Genomic DNA, 19,469 nt, shown 5'->3' with positions numbered 1-19,469 from the left:
TTTATTTTGCCTTAACTCCCAACAACGTTACTGCCATGAGGCTTTACGATCCCCCCTCAAAATTGCTGTAAACATCAGCTGGAACACAAATCAGTGTGTGATTAGTGAAAGCTGATACACAACATGTGCCGCTCACAATAGAAGACAATTTTAAAGTGCAATTGTACATTTGGTACATGCATTGCATCACCACACAACTCTGCAGGTGACGTGAGCAGTGAAAATTTGTTTTTAGTCTGTGTTACTGATATTATCAGCTGATGCTTGTAGTTTTGCACTGCTGCTACTATAAGTAAGTAAATCGGAAAAATACTACACTCTGTCCAACTAACATCAACTGTCCCTTTACAGCTTCTTTAGGTTAGGTTGCATGCAATTACTAAACTTTTGAAATACAAGAAGTCTGGATGATATTCACTGTAAAAAATGATTTGCACAAGAGAAACAGCAAGCCATGCAAAGTTCCAGTCCAGCACATGAGGTTACAGCAAGCAACTATTTTTAGCCAAACAACATATAACAGTACCTGTGCAGTGTCCCGATTTGGAGGTAATGAGGTGATTGTGTCTGTGTCAGTAGCCTTTGGCTAAAAAAATGAATCAAAATGTAAATGAACTACCAGTCATACCTGCTGTAGCATTGGTACCACACAAACTTGGTTACATAAATTCTGTCATATTTGTTAACTGTAGAATTTCAAAAGTTGTAATGGGGTTGGAGTACAAGAGTGAGGAAGTCTTACTACAATTGTACAGGGCTTTGGTGAGACCTCATCTGGAGTACTGCATACAATTTTGGTCTTCCTATCTAAGGAAGGATATAATTGCCTTAGAGGCGGTGCAACAAAGGTTCACTAGATTAATTCCTGGGATGAGAGGGTTGTCCTATGAGGAAAGATTGAGTAGAATGAGCCTATACTCCCTGGAGTTTAGAAGAATTGAAACATATAAGATTCTGAGGAGGCTTGACAGGGTAGAGGCTGAGAGGTTGTTTCCCATGGCTGGAGAGTCCAGAACTAGAGGGCATAGGCACAGGATAAGGGGTCGGCCATTTAAGACTGAGATGAGGAGGAATTTCTTCACTCAGAGGGTTGTGAATTTTGGAATTCTCCACCCCGGAGGGCTGTGGATGCTGAGTCGTTGAGTATGTTCAAGGCTGAGATAGATAGATTTTTGGACTCTAGGGGAATCAAGAGATATGGAGATTGGGCAGGAAAGTGGAGTTGAGGTTGAAGATCAGCCATGATCTGACTGAACGGCAGAGCAGGCTCGAGGGGCCGTATGGCCTACTCCTGCTCCTATTTCTTATGTTCTTATGTAATCACCATTTTCATTCAATAGGCCACACCAAAAATTTAAAAGACACATAACTTCATGAAAAGATGTCTGACAAGCTTTTCTTTTTGATTGTTTATAAATACAAACAGATAAATCCCATTGATGTGCATGATTACATCATTTACCCATGGTGTCGTTGTAACAAAAGTGACTAATGCTTTTTTAGCTCTTCACCCTCCCCAAGCAAACAATGAAGATCTGCAAAACACAATTAAATCAGCAAACGAGAGAGATGTGTGTCCCAGGTAGTCCTGTACAAAGTGCACTTATGTACCAGCGTTCTGTGCCAAGATGTGGAAGGGCCCAGACTGGATCACAATCTCAGTTTGTCTGTTGATGTTAAGTGAAAGTAAAGTGGGTCAGCAACATTGGGTTTAGGGAAAATGGTGGGCAACTTATCTCAGGCTGTTTTCACAAGTTTCCTACCAAATAGCTTCAGGCTGCATTGACTGGCCCTACATCATCTGTTGATCATTTTAATGCAGTAGAGGGGAAACTGATAATGAGAAGAAATAACTGAAAAATAAGGAAAGTCAAAACAGTGACCGACATCCCTTTCAGATAACTTCTATTCTTTCATTCATCTGACGAAGGAGATAATCTCCGAAAGCTTGTGATTTTAAAATAAATTTGTTGGACTATAACCTGGTGTTGTAAGATTCCTTACATTTGTCCACCCCAGTCCATCACCGGCATCTCCACATCAAGATAACTTCTAAGTTACGTAATGATTAATTTACAGACCATTAAACATTAAGAGATAAATTAATAAAAAGAAGCTCTCCGATTTATGAAGAGAATGGGCATTCATGTATGTTAAAGTCCTGCGTTCTATAAACTGACTTATTTGAATTGAATTTAAAACTTAAAGGGGGTCAGTTTATCTGAAAAAGGCTTTAATGAACAGCCTGTTAGCTCCTGGAATAAGGGCCTAGAGCTGATTAAACCAGTCAGCCTCACCACACATCTTGATGAGCTGTTTGGGGGTAATTTTCTGAGAGGATGCTGACGGTGAGGAAACTTGCCTGTTCATTACCGAATATCAGAAAGTCACTAGTATGTGGCAGCAGTGGGGAAACTTGCCTATATATAGAAACCATCATATATCAGAAAGTCGGCAGTATGTGCCAGTGACAGGTGAAGTTCCCAACCACCAATGTCTACTTGGAAAATTACACCTCGGTCTCTTATTTTAACATAAAACACAATAGAACCTTCATTATAATAACTCTTTCTACTTTCTCCAATTGGGCACATCATGCAATACCTCTGACTTTGAAGCTATAACTACATTGAAAACTAAAAAAGGAATAAGATTAGAATTCTATAACAATTAATATTTGCGATGTATTCTATGTTAATATTCTGGATGCAAGCATTATAATACAGTGGTAAGTAATGTGACAGGCCATATACATAATAACCACAACATAAAAGGATTAGCTCATGTAAATCTACATCCTGGACACATAATGTAAAGGCTCAGAGCTCTCTAAATTATCTTAAACCCTGTTCACACAGTAATTGTTTCTCCCAATAAAAGCACAAAGGTTCAGTAAAATTTGCAAAGACAGAACATTTGTGCTGCAGTTATTTAACAAAGGTCACATTTTACTGACACTTTAGATAAGTATTTAACCTGGCAAAATCTATTCATTTTCTCCCCCGACTTGCTCCAAACAATTTATTTTCAGACATGTAAATCATTTTACTATGGTCCAGCAGTAAAAGCTGTGTTGTTCCCCACAGTCTTACTAAAATAGTCACTGTGTGAATAGGGTTCTTTCGTTGAAGATCTCTTCATATTGAAGTCAGGAAGTCCTCACAGAAATATGAGAACTCCGAAATATGCTTATTCAAAAATCACACGTAACATCTGACTGGATATTAAGTGAAACATTTAAGGCTGACTCTGATTGCTGAGTGTTAAACACATTTTCCTGCTTCGAGCGCAGGAACACTGCCTGAGAGCTCAAAGTCTTTTGACATTACGTACTGATTACTATACATTTTACTTCCAGATACACGTCCTGTGTTCGGAATAAATGCCAGCACAGACCCACCTGGTCACCCATAGAACTGCTTTCATTTCCCATTGTGATTCAACTTCAGCGCCACAGAGGAAACGGGAAAGAGGGAAGAAAGGAAACTGAAAAAAATAAAACACGAATGAACAACTCATATGACAATTGTATGTAAATGAGTGGACGTTGTACAATTTAGAAGTGCAAACCGATACACTGGGGCTACTAAAGAAAGGAACAAAACAATACACGAGAACTGTGAAGAATTTCTAAGCTTTCACCTAGTGGGATTCCTCAGAAGGGAAGGTGAAGAAAGACAGTTTGAAAGAGATTATTTATGAAATAAAAAGGATTCTATGGATGGAATGCTATTATCAGGAGAAAAAGACAATGTCAAATAGTGATGTGCTTAAATTCTAAAACAGAATATTGACATTTTAATTACATCGTAACAGGATGCTAGTGCGGCCTCTGAGGTACAATTGTAATGGAATACCAAAGGAGTCATGAATAGAGTCAGGTGCTCCATTCATTACACAGTCTAAACCTCTTCACCTTTAACCCTGCGAGGGTGTTCTAACTTCTCAGCAGCCTGTTGAGCTTGTTGAGGGAGTACTTTCTCTGAGTCCAGCAGAACTCTGAGACATAAACTAATGACATTGACTACCACAAGTTAGGCTGTTGGGTGTATCCTCTCAACTTCGAGAGAACTCCCTCTGTGTTTCATTTCTTATGAACATACAGATCAGTCAAATTAATTCAAAACAGAAGCACTAAAAGGAACACCTTAATTTAACAAACCAGAATTAGAGATACTGGAGAAGGTTACTAGTTTACACTTTTTATAAATTGTTTGATGTTTCCCTCCTTTAAGCTCTGATTCTTTTAATCCTTAAGCGATGTGACAGTCTTTCACCATTCTCCAGAGAATCCCTTTAGCTAGTTCTTAGGGCAGCTTTAATAAAAAGTTGGCATGAATGTTTCTGATGACGACAGTCTGTGCTGTTTTAATTATTGGTTCATGTGATCCCCTGTGCTATCTGATTGTCCAGGCGATTAGGTCAGATCCCTCAAGGACATATTCTTAAGTCTTTCCCTCCCCATACACATGCCAATAAAGTATTTTATTTATCACATAATTACAAGTAATTTCCAAGTATTTGAAAATGATTTTCACTGTTGTATTTCTTTTTGTCTTTCATGCCCAATGGATCCTCTGTCATGATGGTTTCAGTTTCTCATATCACAATTGTGATAAATATGAAAATCTATATAAAATATTTATTAATCTGTCCGTTACCTCTGTGGGCTCTTTGGTAATGATAGTGCAAGAAACTCTGTTATGTAACATTGCCACAAGCCTTAATGACCTAGCAATTATATTGCACAACAGATTTACAAGCACAAGCTCTGATACAGTTAAAGAGAGGGGTAAACAAAAGAAAGAAGAATAAATTTGCATTTTTTTTTATTCGTTCACGGGATGTGGGCATCGCTGGCAAGGCCGGCATTTATTGCCCATCCCTAATTGCCCTCGAGAAGGTGGTGGTGAGCCGCCTTCTTGAACCGCTGCAGTCCGTGTGGTGACGGTTCTCCCACAGTGCTGTTAGGAAGGGAGTTCCAGGATTTTGACCCAGCGACAATGAAGGAACGGCGATATATTTCCAAGTCGGGATGGTGTGTGACTTGGAGGGGAACGTGCAGGTGGTGTTGTTCCCATGCGCCTGCTGCCCTTGTCCTTCTAGGTGGTAGAGGTCGCGGGTTTGGGAGGTGCTGTCGAAGAAGCCTTGGCGAGTTGCTGCAGTGCATCCTGTGGATGGTACACACTGCAGCCACAGTGCGCCGGTGGTGAAGGGAGTGAATGTTTAGGGTGGTGGATGGGGTGCCAATCAAGCGGGCTGCTTTATCTTGGATGGTGTCGAGCTTCTTGAGTGTTGTTGGAGCTGCACTCATCCAGGCAAGTGGAGAGTATTCCATCACACTCCTGACTTGTGCCTTGTAGATGGTGGAAAGGCTTTGGAGAGTCAGGAGGTGAGTCACTCGCCGCAGAATACCCAGCCTCTGACCTGCTCTCGTAGCCACAGTATTTATATGGCTGGTCCAGTTAAGTTTCTGGTCAATGGTGACCCCCAGGATGTTGATGGTGGGGGATTCGGCGATGGTAATGCCGTTGAATGTCAAGGGGAGGTGGTTAGACTCTCTCTTGTTGGAGATGGTCATTGCCTGGCACTTATCTGGCGCGAATGTTACTTGCCACTTATCAGCCCAAGCCTGGATGTTGTCCAGGTCTTGCTGCATGCAGGCTCGGACTGCTTCATTATCAGAGGGGTTGCGAATGGAACTGAACACTGTGCAGTCATCAGCGAACATCCCCATTTCTGACCTTATGATGGAGGGAAGGTCATTGATGAAGCAGCTGAAGATGGTTGGGCCTAGGACACTGCCCTGAGGAACTCCTGCAGCAATGCCCTGGGGCTGAGATGATTGGCCTCCAACAACCACTACCATCTTCCTTTGTGCTAGGTATGACTCCAGCCACTGGAGAGTTTTCCCCCTGATTCCCATGGACTTCAATTTTACTAGGGCTCCTTGGTGCCACACTCGGTCAAATGCTGCCTTGATGTCAAGGGCAGTCACTCTCACCTCACCTCTGGAATTCAGCTCTTTTGTCCATGTTTGGACCAAGGCTGTAATGAGGTCTGGAGCCGAGTGGTCCTGGCGGAACCCAAACTGAGCATCGGTGAGCAGGTTATTGGTGAGTAAGTGCCGCTTGATAGCACTGTCGACGACACCTTCCATCACTTTGCTGATGATTTGTGTCATGCCTTTCGCGTCCTCAAGACGTCTCTAAGCACTTCCTAGCCAATGAAGTATTTTCAAATGAAATCACTATTGTCAGCAAATTCAGAAAACTATTTTAAATTTTACTGAAAAAGCTTTTTCTGTAATTTAATCTATCACCCACATTCCCAATCATTTACCTGAAGTGTTTTTTATACATTATTTGAATAAATGCTGCCACTAGATCATCTTTAATTATAATGGATAATTTAGAGTATTAGTTACAACATTACAACATTTGTCACAAAGCAAAGTGAGCCTCCTCATTGTCAGGTTAGTTTGTGTGAATGTTGTGTAATTCAGACAATTTCTTTGCCATTCAGCAGACACTTTGGCCCCAAATTTCCTCAGAGCCAGCAATTTGCCTGTGACACTTCTCCAGCATTCCAGAACTGGCAGAGGCGGGAAATAAGGTGGGACCCAATAATGCTGGGTGTACACTCTGAAGATCACTGAGAGGGAATTCCCACCGAGGGTGGGGTCAGGCCGAAGTTCCGTCTGGTCCCTGGAAGCACAACGAGAAAAAAGGTGGAGTTAGCAGGATGGTGTCATCTGCAGGATTTTCATTTGCTCCAAACGAACTGGACATTGGCAAGATACTGGCGTTCATTTCAATGGGACGGTGTAAGTGATGCCCGCAGAGATTGCAAGCTGGGGCCATTAATAAATGCTTAGCTGTGTTTTCTTTGCAAATAACCGGTAATTACCATAGCTATCAACGCCACAGTAGTGAATTTGTTTCACTTTGATGTTTGTGACTTTAAACCAGCAATAAGCCATCATAAATATGATACTCTTTTTATCACTTGATCCTCATTATTGTTGCCACTTGTGTGGTTCCATAGTTGCCTTGATAATTCAGTTTCTTAAATTTTAATTGTTCTTTGGTTACAGACCACGGATCAATATTTCATTCATTGGATACTGTGTACATTATGATACATAATGGTAACGAGAGAGCTTTCCTGAAGGCTTGCGTTCTGATCAGCCATAGGGATTGATTCCAGGAAATGAGATTCTGGTTGCTTTGTCCACCGGTTGTGTCCGTGCCTGTTGGATTTTAGGTATGCCACTAGCTCTTTGACAGTTACCATGATCAGGTGGAGTGCAGTGTACTTCAGGTGCTTGGTGTATAATTTACATGGGGACTTCTGCTGATCAGCCAGCCAGCTGATCAGCAGAAGTCCCCATGTAAATTATACAAGAATGGATTTTGAAGATTTTCTCCCAGTTCAATCTCAGGGAGCGCATGATCTTGTCAGATTGGGCTGTCTTTCATGGTGTCTCAATCCATATTAGCTGGGTAAGTGTGGGCTGCCACCTCAGTGGGATGTCACAATGGTTGCAGTTTGGAGGAAACCCAATAGCTTATACCTATTAGGATCCAAGAAGGTGTGGGGAGGAAGAAGAATGTGTCGGACTGCATATTTACAGCTTAAAAAAATCTTCAGATCAGCACCTAATACAGTAGTATAGAAGTTATGGTGAGAGTGGTATTGTCCATCAGATGACAAACTTTCTCTTGTATTCTGTCCAGAAGTATGAGAGATATTAGAAGAGTTTCAGTGCATATGGGAGTCTTGAGTAGACCAGGGCTTTTTTCTTATCTTGGTTTATCTTTTTTTTGGGGTTGTGGGGGGGGCGGTGGGAGACGGAAAAATTTTGCAAAATCTTTCCTCAGGAGGTGAAATTGGTTGGGTAGAGTTCACAATAGAACAAATTGTATGTAGTTTGTAGAAGAAATGGTCTTGAACAACTGATTTTTAAAAAATTGTCCTCAAGGGATATGGGCAATGCTGGCAAGACCGTATTTATTGACTTTCTCTAATTGCCATGGAGGCATTTAATCAATTACAGTGTGGAGTGGGGTCACATGTAGGCCAGACAGATAGGAGTGGTAGGTTCCCTTCCCTGCAGGACATTAGTGAACCAGTTGGCTTTGATAACAATTGGCAGCTTTTTCAGGTGTTAGCCTACAAATGACCAGGTTTGTTGAGTCTTCTTTCATTTTTCCTGAGTGTAGTTCAAACCTGTATTTTCAGCATTTAGAGACAGTACCCGAGACTCACCTCTGTAATGACAGGAGCAGCTCCCTTCCACTTCACCCTTTCTTTCAATCAAGCACTTTGTTGTACTTTAGTTTGACACCTTGAATTGACAGCTAATTTGTTGGTTAATGGTAGCTTTAAGGTCTGTAAATATTCAACCAGTCTGCTGACAGATTGATCAGAGGTATGCATGAACGATTCATCTGGAGGAGTGAGTGGGCTGTGCTCTAAAATGCGTTATCAGTTTACAGATAAATAAAAAGAATGAGTCAGCCCATGGTGTTGCTATATATCGTGTGTCAAGGAAAATCTCTCCAGGCCAGCACTATGAAGCATGTATCTGGTAATGGAGACTCCACACTGATAATATGAGAAGGTGATTAAAGGGTACATGTTGCTATGCATGCATAGATTTGCATGTAACTAATTTTTTTTATGAACTAGGTTCAGAATTGTTTTTCAAGACTAGTGCTGTAGAAGGCAAACAGAAGTGAAGTTTGTGCATGGCAAACAATATTGCAGAGGGTGCAGCTCAAATTTTTAAAGTATTTCATTGTAACTATATCTTCTTACCCTCTTATCATCCTAGTGAATTTTTTGAACCTTTTTCATTGCTCTGATATCCTTTCTACAATGGAATGCACAGTACTCCAACTGTGGCCTAATCAATATCTTGTTCAGATTCATTACCACCTCCTTGACTTTTGTACTCAATGCCTCTACGTGTAAAACCCAGAATCCCCTTTGCCCTTTCTATGACTTTTTCCATCTTCAGTCTCACTTTTAAAAATCTTTGCAGCTGCTCCCTTCTCTCTATTCCTTCACTCCATTGAGTACTTTTCCACTTAAGGTATACTACCATTTTCAGTTCTTCTTCCCAAATTGTACTACTTCATATTTATCTCCATTGAACTGCATTTGCTACAGATCTGCTCACTGCCCAAGCCTGTTTACATCCTCCTGTAGTCTTACTTACAGTTGCCATACGTCTTAATTGGTTTCATCAGCAAATTTTGATATTAGAGGTGATTCCACAAGCCGACGCTCTCGGGTAGGGAATGGCACTCACAGGGCATGCATATGGGCAAATCGAGGGCACGCAGCCCATGATTTTCTGTCCATTAAAATTAGTGAATGGAAACGCATGAGATGCATGCCTGAGATTTCCTAAGATGCAATCATTGTGAGTGCTGTTCCCTCCTAGCAGTGCCGGGCCGCAAAGTCCCATATTATTCCCTCTATGCCCATTTTCAAATCACTTAGAATTACATAGAAATTACAACTTGGAAAAGGCCATTCAGCCCAACCAGTCCATATTGGTGTTTATCCTCAACACAAGCAATGGTCCTAATCCCATGTGCCCACCCTGTTCCCACATCCCTTTATCTCCCTTTCCTTCAACCACTTTTCCTGCTTCAATCATTAACACTGGTAGTGCATTCCACAGCCTCACAACACTGTGTAAAAAGTTTCTCCTGCTCTTTATCCTAAATCACTAAAATTTAATCTTATATCAATGTCCCTTCATTCTAGATATAGGATTTTAAACTTTCCCCAAAATATGAGAAACATTCTGGCCACAATTTTGTTTTATTTTATTGCAGCAATTATAAGAAATTATTTATTTGGTATCAATCTCTTTCAGTTCTGATTGAAGCCAATATTATGATATTACTACCTTACTACTTGGGAAGGTGAAATCACAATTGCTTCATTTCATTCAGCTGCACTGTTACATCAAGTAAACTTCAGTTACTAAGTAAAAGGTGTATTCCATAATGTGATTGATATACCTGCTGATATCTGTGTTATGCTGTTGAAGTCGTCATGCCATAAACATTTGATAAATGGACACGTGATATTGAGCTATAAATCAAAGAATGGAAGTTAATAAACAAGGACATCTATTGAACAATCTGTAAGATTCTCTCAGCAGATTGTTTGGCATAAAGTTCTGCCTGTGCCTTTGGCTCAATGTTTGTTTGGTTTCCTATTAGACCCTGAGTTTTATATAGTTGTGTTGTCGTGCCAACATATTTCAATTTTTTTATTCATTTTCTCATGAGAGAGGAATTCAATGCCATTCCATATATGGTTTTAAAATCTCTTAACAATTTGATAGGTCTGCAATGGTGCTGGAAGTGAAGCAAGTAGTCACATTTGCTAATGATACAATTGTCTCTGTTTCTTCATAGAACCTCATCATTACATCAAACCAAACTAGCAACTTAAAAATAGAGGGAGGCGGAATGAACATCATTGTGAGAAAACTGAAAATGACGACAGCTGTTAGTTCAAATGAAAGTCCACGTCCTCAAAATCCCACACTACCTCAAGAAATGATAGCGCTTTATTGGTCACTTACCTCTGCTAACTCCAATGTACTGTAATATAGAGTGTTAGGATTTGAGGTTGTCCCCATAGTTCTCACATAGAATTAGTTAGAATTTTACAGCACTGAAACAACCCATTCGGCCCAACAGGTCTATACCAGTGTTTATGCTCCACGTGAGCCTCCACTCACCCTACTTCATCTCACCATATCAACATATCCTTCTATTCCTTGCTCCCTCATGTACTTACCTAGCTTCCCCTTAAATGCATCTATGCTATTTGCCTCAACCACTGGTAGCAAGTTCCACATATTCACCACTTTCTGAGTAAAGAAATTACTTCTGAATTCCTTATTGGATTTATTCGTGACTATCTTATGTTAATGGCCTTTAGTTTTGGACTCACACATAAGTGGAAACATCCTTTCTACGTCTACCCTAACAAACCCCTTCATAATTTTAAATACCTCTATCAGGTCACCTCTCAGTCTTCTCTTTTCTAAAGAAAAGAGACCCAGCCTGTTCAGTCTTTCCTGATAGTTGTACTCTCATAGTTCTGGTATTCTCCTTGTAAATCTTTTTTGTACTTTCTCCAGTGCTTCTGTATCATTTTTGTAATATGGAGACCAGAACTGTGTACTAAGTATGGTCTAACCAAGGTATTGTGGTCTAACCAAGGTAGTGTGGTCTAACCAAGATCATAATAGATTTATATCCTATAACCATAACTATAGTGAATAACAGATTTGAAAGCAGTGTAGAGAAAAGGCTGGGCACATATCTACAGGGAGGGAAAGAGGAATGGGAAATTAACAACCCGAGTGGCCCAAGCTACTCTCACATATTTCAAAGTGGCATTGGTGATGGCCTAGGAGCAGGTTACCTGTGGAGCTCTCACAACTGGTGTGTGGTACGTTAGAAAGAGAGGGAGAAAATTAATTTAAAATGGAGAGAGTGTTGCAATATATTGCAAAGTGGATCTTTTAAGCTCTGCCTTAATATTATTATTAATTTGAAGAAAATATAGCAGATTATCTCATATTCTTCTTAGAAAATAAAGTTTTCAAACTCTGTGCTCTCTGAGATGGTGTCACCAAGTTAATGATTGGTTCTAAATCTTGCCTAAATAACATTTAGGATTTTAAACTTTCCCCAAAATACAAAACTCTGTTCACTAATTTTAGTGACTATAAAATAAAAAAACCCTTTGAAACATGCAATTTCTTTAGGGAATCATTAATGTGGAGGAAAAACAGGTATTGTCCCATTTTTCCTTGAAAGAATTTAATCGTCTCTGTCAGGTGAGATCTTCTGTTTGTTTTATGGGAGGAAATAATCCCTGGGATCATAGACAGCCTTTACGTCACATAATGCTGGACACAGCTTCCAAACAGATAATTCACACCTGAGTTTTATTACTTTTATTTTTTGTGCACGTGAGTTATTGCTCTCCTGAGTAGTGAAATAATTGTTCAATTTCATCGAAAAATACTTTGACAGAACTAGCTGTGAGCAGAATTTATCATCAAATAGAACTGAAAATTGCAATGTCAGAACAGGCTGTGTCAAAGCCCCGTTTAAATCAATACAGACTAATGCATGATCACGGTTGAAGTGCAGACTTGTGTACAGTTTATAATTGCTTTTGACCCAGAATTTGCCCAGCTCCTGCATAAGCCTCCAAACACATTTGTGATTCATACACTGACTATACATTAATTTATATAATTATCTGGCACAATTTGTTCTCTGTACCATTGATGAAATATGGCTGCCATCTTGTCAGAGTAAATTAAGTGTTAGGGGACTCTGGTAATGAACGTCTAACATGGAAAAAATAGCAAAACAGGAATATTTATGTTTTTAAGAAAGTATAAGAGATAAAGTACTAGGGACACTATACCTACTGCACTGCAGATTTTACTTGAAAGTCCTGACAGGGGTGTCTACACTACAATGAATTGTGTAACAGCAATTGGAACAATTCACTATTATGCATGGATGGAAAATTCCAATTGACCATTTTGTATATTTTTATGATTTTCTTATTATTTACTAATATGAAAAACTGTTATGTTCTCTGAAAAGTTAGAAATATGTAATATTAAATATAGATAACTGGAATTGTGCCTTACCCATTTAAGTGAATCACACATTTGTAGAAATCCAAATTGGCACTAGCTTGGTCTGTAGTGGTTATTTTTATTCAAAGCAACCCAAATTTGCAGTACCAAAAGCAAGCTAAAAAATGCAAAATTTATCTGATCGAAATAATAAATGTTAATAAATGAGACTATTAAAAAGAATATTTGTCACATTCTTAAGATGTAATTTCTTACACTTTTGAAATATTGCTGTAATAGCTAAGTTTGGCACTTAATACTGCTACCATTCATTGTGATCCGAACAGATTCCAGGGAAAGATTATAGCGCTCATGCCCCATTGCACCATTATCTGTTTTGTACCACTGATGGTGCTGCACTGTATTATATTGAATCATTTATTTTGAAAGTGAAATGCCTGTAATATAATCAAATATCAATATGCCAGTTTCCCTGACTCTCACACTGTTACAACCATCTCACCAGATGAGGTGTGACAGCAGAGATGTACCTAATGACCGGCTGTTTGGTAATATACTGTGTTGAGACATCAGATTTGTGCTGATTGTTGATGTACTCATGGGGCATGATTTTTACTTGGAGCCGGGAACTCATCAGGTGGGTTGATTTTTGCGTGGGAAACCCAGAAGTGAAGTGAGTGCATCAGAATCTGCGATCACAAATCAATTGAAGGTAATTATTTTTGTTTCCAGGTTTTCCCACATGATAGGCAGACAGATTAACAGGCTGGCTGTCTGTCGGGAGGGAAAGGAGTCGGGAATCAGGGAGGAGGGAGGGAGGGAGAGATCGCGGGCCGTAGATGACATGGTGGGTGGGGTGGGTGCCGTGGAGAACATCACTGGAGGAGAGGGCCCTTGGAGAAGATCGTGGGCAGGGAGATGATCAGGTCAGCAGTTGGGGGTCGGACATCAGATGAAGATTCGGAGGGGGGATTTGGGGGGTCTCCGCCATTGGGGTGGGTCTCCCATCGACGGAGACTCCCATTGGAGGGGCCACCCATCGGGAGGAGGTCTCGCACCGGTGGAGTCCGTTCACGATAGGTAAGCTTGTTGGGCCTGGAGGGAACACTCTTGCTCCTCCTAGCCCACCAGCAGTGCAATAAAGGCACTTACCTCATGGATTGGCCATTCTCACCACCTTTCACCCAACGAGATTCAGAGCCATGGGAAACCCATGCAGGTGAGGTTAAATTCACTTCAGCCTTAGAAAAATTAAGTTCCTCAACTATTTCAATGAGGTAAACTGCCCCTTTAACAATCCGCCCGCCAACATTAAGTGGGGACTGGACTTCAGGGTTTCGGGTGTGCACACACATCCAAATGCACCTCGGTTAAACCCGGAAGTGGGCGCGTTGGAGCAAGGTTGCGGTTGCGCTTCAACAAGCTGCTACTTTAACCTTCCACACAACCCAAACCCACCCGTTCTTTGGGGTTAAAATTACCCCCATGGTGTTTGTTCACTTTCCAGATGCCAATGTGGAGTTCTGGCTTAATACTCCAGTATCAAATCTCCAAAGTCCAACAAAAATACAATATAGCCAAGCTCATAGTGTGGTAATCAAGCACACAGTAAATATCTAAAAATGTGTTTGCTGTTAGATTTCTTGGGGAGTAAATAACAGTATAATCTAAAATAAATTTGCCACTTCATTGTTATCTGGAATGTTATATGTATCTTGGTGTTCTGTATACACCTGTGGGATAATGGTGTGCCTTTCCAGAGCAAAAATTACATGTGATGCAGATGAGAAAAGATAGCCACCAAAAGATCATACAGGTGCCCATTATTGCTGATGGCCTCATTCAAAATTATCTGTTATCTTGGGTGCATGTGAATATATGTTTTTTTTAATCATTCATGGGATGTGGGCGTCACTGGCAAGGCCAGCATTTATTGCCCATCCCTAATTGCCCTTGAGAAGGTGGTGGTGAGCTGCCTTCTTGAACTGCTACAGTCCGTGTGGTGAAGGTTCTCCCACAGCGCTGTTAGGTAGGGGTTCCTGGATTTTGACCCAACGACGGTGAAGGAACGGCAATATATTTCCAAGTCAGGATGTTGTGTGACTTGGAGGGGAACGTGCAGATGGAGGTGTTCCCATGTGCCTGCTGTCCTTGTCCTTTTAGGTGGTAGAGGTCGTGGGTTTGGGAGGTGCTGTCGAAGAAGCCTTGGCAAGTTGCTGCAGTGCATCTTGTAGATGGTACACCCTTCAGCCACAGTGCACCGGTGGTGGAGGGCGTGAATGTTTAAGGTGGTGGATGGGGTGCCAGTCAAGCAGGCTGCTTTATCCTGGATGGTATCGAGCTTCTTGAGTGTTGTTGGAGCTGCACTCATCCAGGCAAGTGGAGAGTATTCCATCACACCCCTGGCTTGTGCCTGTAGATGGTGGAAAGGCTTTGGGGAGTCAGGAGGTAAGTCACTCGCTGCAGAATACCCAGCTTCTGACCTGCTCTTGTAGCCACAGTATTTATGTGGATGGTCCAATTAAGTTTCTGATCAATGGTGACCCCCAGGATGTTGATGGTGGGGATTTGGCGATGGTAATGCCGTTGAATGTCAAGGGAGGTGGTCAGACTCTCTCTTGTTGGAGATGGTCATTGCCTGGCACTTGTCTGGTGCGAATGTTACTTGCCACTTATCAGCCCAAGCCTGGATGTTGTCCAGGTCTTACTACATGCGGGCACAGACTGCTTCATTATTTGAGGGGTTGCGAATGGAACTGAACACTGCAATCATTAGCGAACATCCCCACTTCTGACCTTATGATGGAGGGAAGGTCACTGATGAAGCAGCTGAAGATGGTTGGGCCTAGGACACTGCCTTGAGGAACTCCTGCAGCGATTTCCTGGGGCCGAGGTGATTGGCCTCCAACAACCACTACCATCTTCCTTTCTGCTAGGTATGACTCCAGCCACTGGAGAGTTTTCCCCCCTGATTCCCATTGACTTCAATTTTACTAGGGCTCCTTGATGCCACACTGGGTCAAATGCTGCCTTGATGTTAAGAGCAATCACTCTCACCTCATCTCTGGAAGTCTGCTCTTTTGTCCATGTTTGGACCAAGGTTGTAGTGAGGTCTGGAGCCAAATAGTCCTGGTGGAACCCAAACTGAGCATCGGTGAGCAGGTTATTGGTGAATAAGTGCCGCTTGATAGCACTGTCGACGACACCTTCCATCACTTTGCTGATGATTGAGAGCAGACTGATTACCATCGGGTAATTGGCCGGATTGGATTTGTCCTGCTTTTTGTGGACGGCACATACCTGGGCAATTTTCCACTTTGTTGGGTAGATGCCAGTGTTGTAGTTTTACTGGAACAGCTTAGCTGGAGGTGCAGCTGGTTCTGGAGCACAAGTCTTCAGCACTACAACCGGGATGTTGTCGGGGCCTTTGCTGTATCCAGTGCACTCAGCCATTTCTTGATATTACGTGGAGTGAATTGAATTGGCTGAAAACTGCCTTCTGTGATGATGGGGATCTCAGGAGGAGGCCAAGATGGATCATCCACTCGGCACTTCTGGCTGAAGATGGTTGAAAACGTTGTAACTGTAACTGTTGGGTGATGGTCATAAGGGATGAAGGAATTCAAATTAATTGTAGCAATAATTTTGTGGGTGATTTCTACCAAGGTTTTTAAGGACTCTTTTACGCAACGGTTTCACTCATTTTTTGCTTTGTTTTTCCCTATATCCTAGTTGATAAAGTCCATCCTTACAGTTTTCTTCATACAGTCTACTTTTGTCCTGTACTTTGATGTTGCGATCACTTGCTTCACTGAGTGATGATGTTTTCCATGAATATTGAATGAGATTTGAATGTTTCATATGATTAGCAAGCATTCCAGCACATCATCACAAGTAAGAAAGTCTCATATCTAAGTTTGCCGATGACACAAAGATTGGTGGCATTGTAAGCAGTGTAGATGAAAACATAAAATTACAATGATGTGGAGATGCCGGTGATGGACTAGGGTGGACAAATGTAAGGAGTCTTACAACACCAGGTTATAGTCCAACAGCTTTATTTGGAATCACAAGCTTTCGGAGCTTTCCTCCTTCGTCAGGTGAGGAAGGAGGAAAGCTCCGAAAGCTTCACCTGACGAAGGAGGAAAGCTCCGAAAGCTTGTGATTCCAAATAAAGCTGTTGGACTATAACCTGGTGTTGTAAGACTCCTTACATAAAATTACAAAGGGATAATGATAGATTAGGTGAATGGGAAAAACTGTGGCAAATGGAATTCAATGTAGACAAATGTGAGGTTATCCACTTTGGATCAAAAAAGGATAGAACAGGGTACTTTCTAAATGGTAAAAAGTTAAAAACAGAGGATGTCCAAAGGGACTTAGGGGTTCAGGTACATAGATCATTAAAGTGTCATGAACAGGTGCAGAAAATAATCAATAAGGCTAATGGAATGCTGGCCTTTATATCTAGAGGACTAGAGTACAAGGGGGCAGAAGTTATGCTGCAGCTATACAAAACCCTGGTTAGACCGCACCTGCAGTACTGTGAGCAGTTCTGGGCACCGCACCTTCGGAAGGACGTATTGGCCTTGGAGGGAGTGCAGCGTAGGTTTACTAGAATGATACCCGGACTTCAAGGGTTAAGTTACGAGGAGAGATTACACAAATTGGGGTTGTATTCTCTACAGTTTAGAAGGTTGAGGGGTGATCTGATCGAAGTTTATAAGATATTAAGAGGAACAGAAAGGTTGAAAGAGAGAAACTATTTCTGCTGGTTGGGGATTCTAGGAGTAGGGGGCAGAGTCTAAAAATTAGAGCCAGACCTTTCAGGAGTGAGATTAGAAAACATTTCTACACACAAAGGGTGGTAGAAGTTTGGAACTCTCTTCCGCAAACAGCAATTGATACTAGCTCAATTGCTAAATTTAAATGTGAGATAGATAGCTTTTTGGCAACCAAAGGTATTAAGGGATATGGGCCAAAGTCAGGTATATGGAGTTAGATCACAGATCAGCCATGATCTTATCAAATGGCGGAGCAGGCAGGAGGGGCTGAATGGCCTACTCCTGTTCCTATGTTCCTATGTTCCCAATAGAAATAATAATAGGCTGATCCCCAATGTTAGAGGAATCAGCTAAGAGGAACAAGCTGATAAATTAGGGCCTTTGACCTTGACAAGTGATGTCTCAGAGAGGAACTTTAGAGAGGTATACGAGCAGGATAGAAAAAGTAAACCCAGAATAGTAATTTCCAGGGCAGTAGAACAAGACATCAACAATCTATTTAGGCACTCTCTACCTCGGAGTCAGAAGGCTCACACATGAAGAATGGCCAGTTGGGTGAGGCACCAGAGAGCTGGTTGCAAATGTCAGACTGCACCCTAGTATGAAGTTTAACTACCTATTAATACCCAAGCTATTACAAATTTAACATTCATCATTATAAGTATACTGTGCGTTGTATGGATGATTACATATTTGTGCAGTTTTCTTAATTCTCTTAAAGATTTCCCCCCCCCCATTTCATACTTTTAGCATAAAAGTAGCAATTAGTATAAAATGGGTATTGCCATTATATATTCACATCTACTCTTCTGCTAAAATTAGTGAACAGATGAAAATATACCTATTACTGTTCCACTATCAAATTCTTAAAATAAATATTATTAAACAACATCAATATTTCAGCGGTCACAGAATATACAGGCTCAAATCATTGCTTATGGCTAGGACATCACAGCCATCACCATGGATACCATATGATCTGTTTTAATTACCACTCTAAGTTCTTCTTTAATAATCCAAACAGCTGACTAAATCTAACAACTCTGGCCAACTCTGATGTGGCCTGACTGAATTTATGTTATTGTTAGTTGGCTTCATTTTACATTTCAAAGTGAAAGCAAAGTAGATTAAAATTACAGGACTGACCTTACAGGGAAATATCTGTCCAGTGATGTGTAGTCTAAACTGAACAAATGAAATAATGCCTGCAGAGCTATGCTTCCTTCGAAGGAAACTTAGCTCAAGGGATGATGTCAGTCTTTAATTGCTATTCATTTTCTCCTTGTATGTTTTCTTGGCTCTTTCTTATTTCTCTGACCACAGCACTCTGTATGAAAAAATTGGAATGATCCTCTTCTACCCCAAACATGTGCACCTTCTGTTAACCGATCACGGAACAGCAATGTTGGCAGCTGTGGAGTGACCCCCCACCCCACACCACCACCCCCCTCCCCCTCCCCCACCCCCGCCCCCGCCTCCATACTCCTCCACATTGAAACCTTTTCTTTGGCCTTCCAGCTGAGGGAGTAAGTGTGGTGACAAGTTGTAATGGTTAGGACCTAAAGGGCAAAAATGGAGGAGAGCAAATGCTATGTGAATCAATGTCACGGTCTCCTCATGTTTGAGATTCCTTTTCAAAGGCAATGGTGAACCTATCAATCTACACAGACAAATTCCACGCAGGTTTCATGTTTTGAAATCTAAGTATAATGCTCCACTGCTAATAATGTGACTTTTCACCTCAGCTTATTTCGTGGCAGGTTGAACGTTTTTTGTTGACTGCCAAGTTTCTACTGGAATCAATCCAATGTTTACAGCCATAACAGACTCAGCAGTGTAAATCTTTCCAAACTGCCCAATCCAAACTCACATTGGCATCAAAAAAATCACTTCAAAATATTACCCAAAAAAGGCTTTCTCATTCTGAATTGCATCTCTTCTGTGGCTTTTCCTCCTAGAGACGCTTACCCTTTCGAACTTCTCCAACAAGAGAGAGTCTAACCACCTCCCCTTGACAT

General features: G+C 41.2%; 1 protein-coding gene across 6 annotated transcripts in view; it reads right to left on the bottom strand.

Moving 5' to 3' along the window:
• LOC137340049 (microtubule-associated protein futsch-like) overlaps positions 1 to 19,469 on the bottom strand; it is a 224,708-nt gene that overhangs the window by 193,861 nt on the left and 11,378 nt on the right. For all 6 annotated transcript variants that reach the window (XM_068002280.1, XM_068002274.1, XM_068002277.1 and 3 more), the window contains exons 2-3: positions 3,401 to 3,486; positions 527 to 586 (exon numbers count right to left, since the gene is read on the bottom strand). In XM_068002280.1, coding sequence (XP_067858381.1) covers positions 527 to 586; positions 3,401 to 3,433 — 93 coding nt within the window. In that variant the 5' untranslated portion in view covers positions 3,434 to 3,486. The remainder of the gene's footprint in view (positions 1 to 526; positions 587 to 3,400; positions 3,487 to 19,469) is intronic.

This window comes from Heptranchias perlo, chromosome 21 (genome assembly GCF_035084215.1).
Source record: "Heptranchias perlo isolate sHepPer1 chromosome 21, sHepPer1.hap1, whole genome shotgun sequence".
In the NCBI taxonomy this organism is placed as follows: Eukaryota; Metazoa; Chordata; class Chondrichthyes; order Hexanchiformes; family Hexanchidae; genus Heptranchias; species Heptranchias perlo.
The sequence above is the reverse complement of the archived record's forward strand: the minus strand, read 5'-3'. Positions and strand labels throughout refer to the sequence as shown.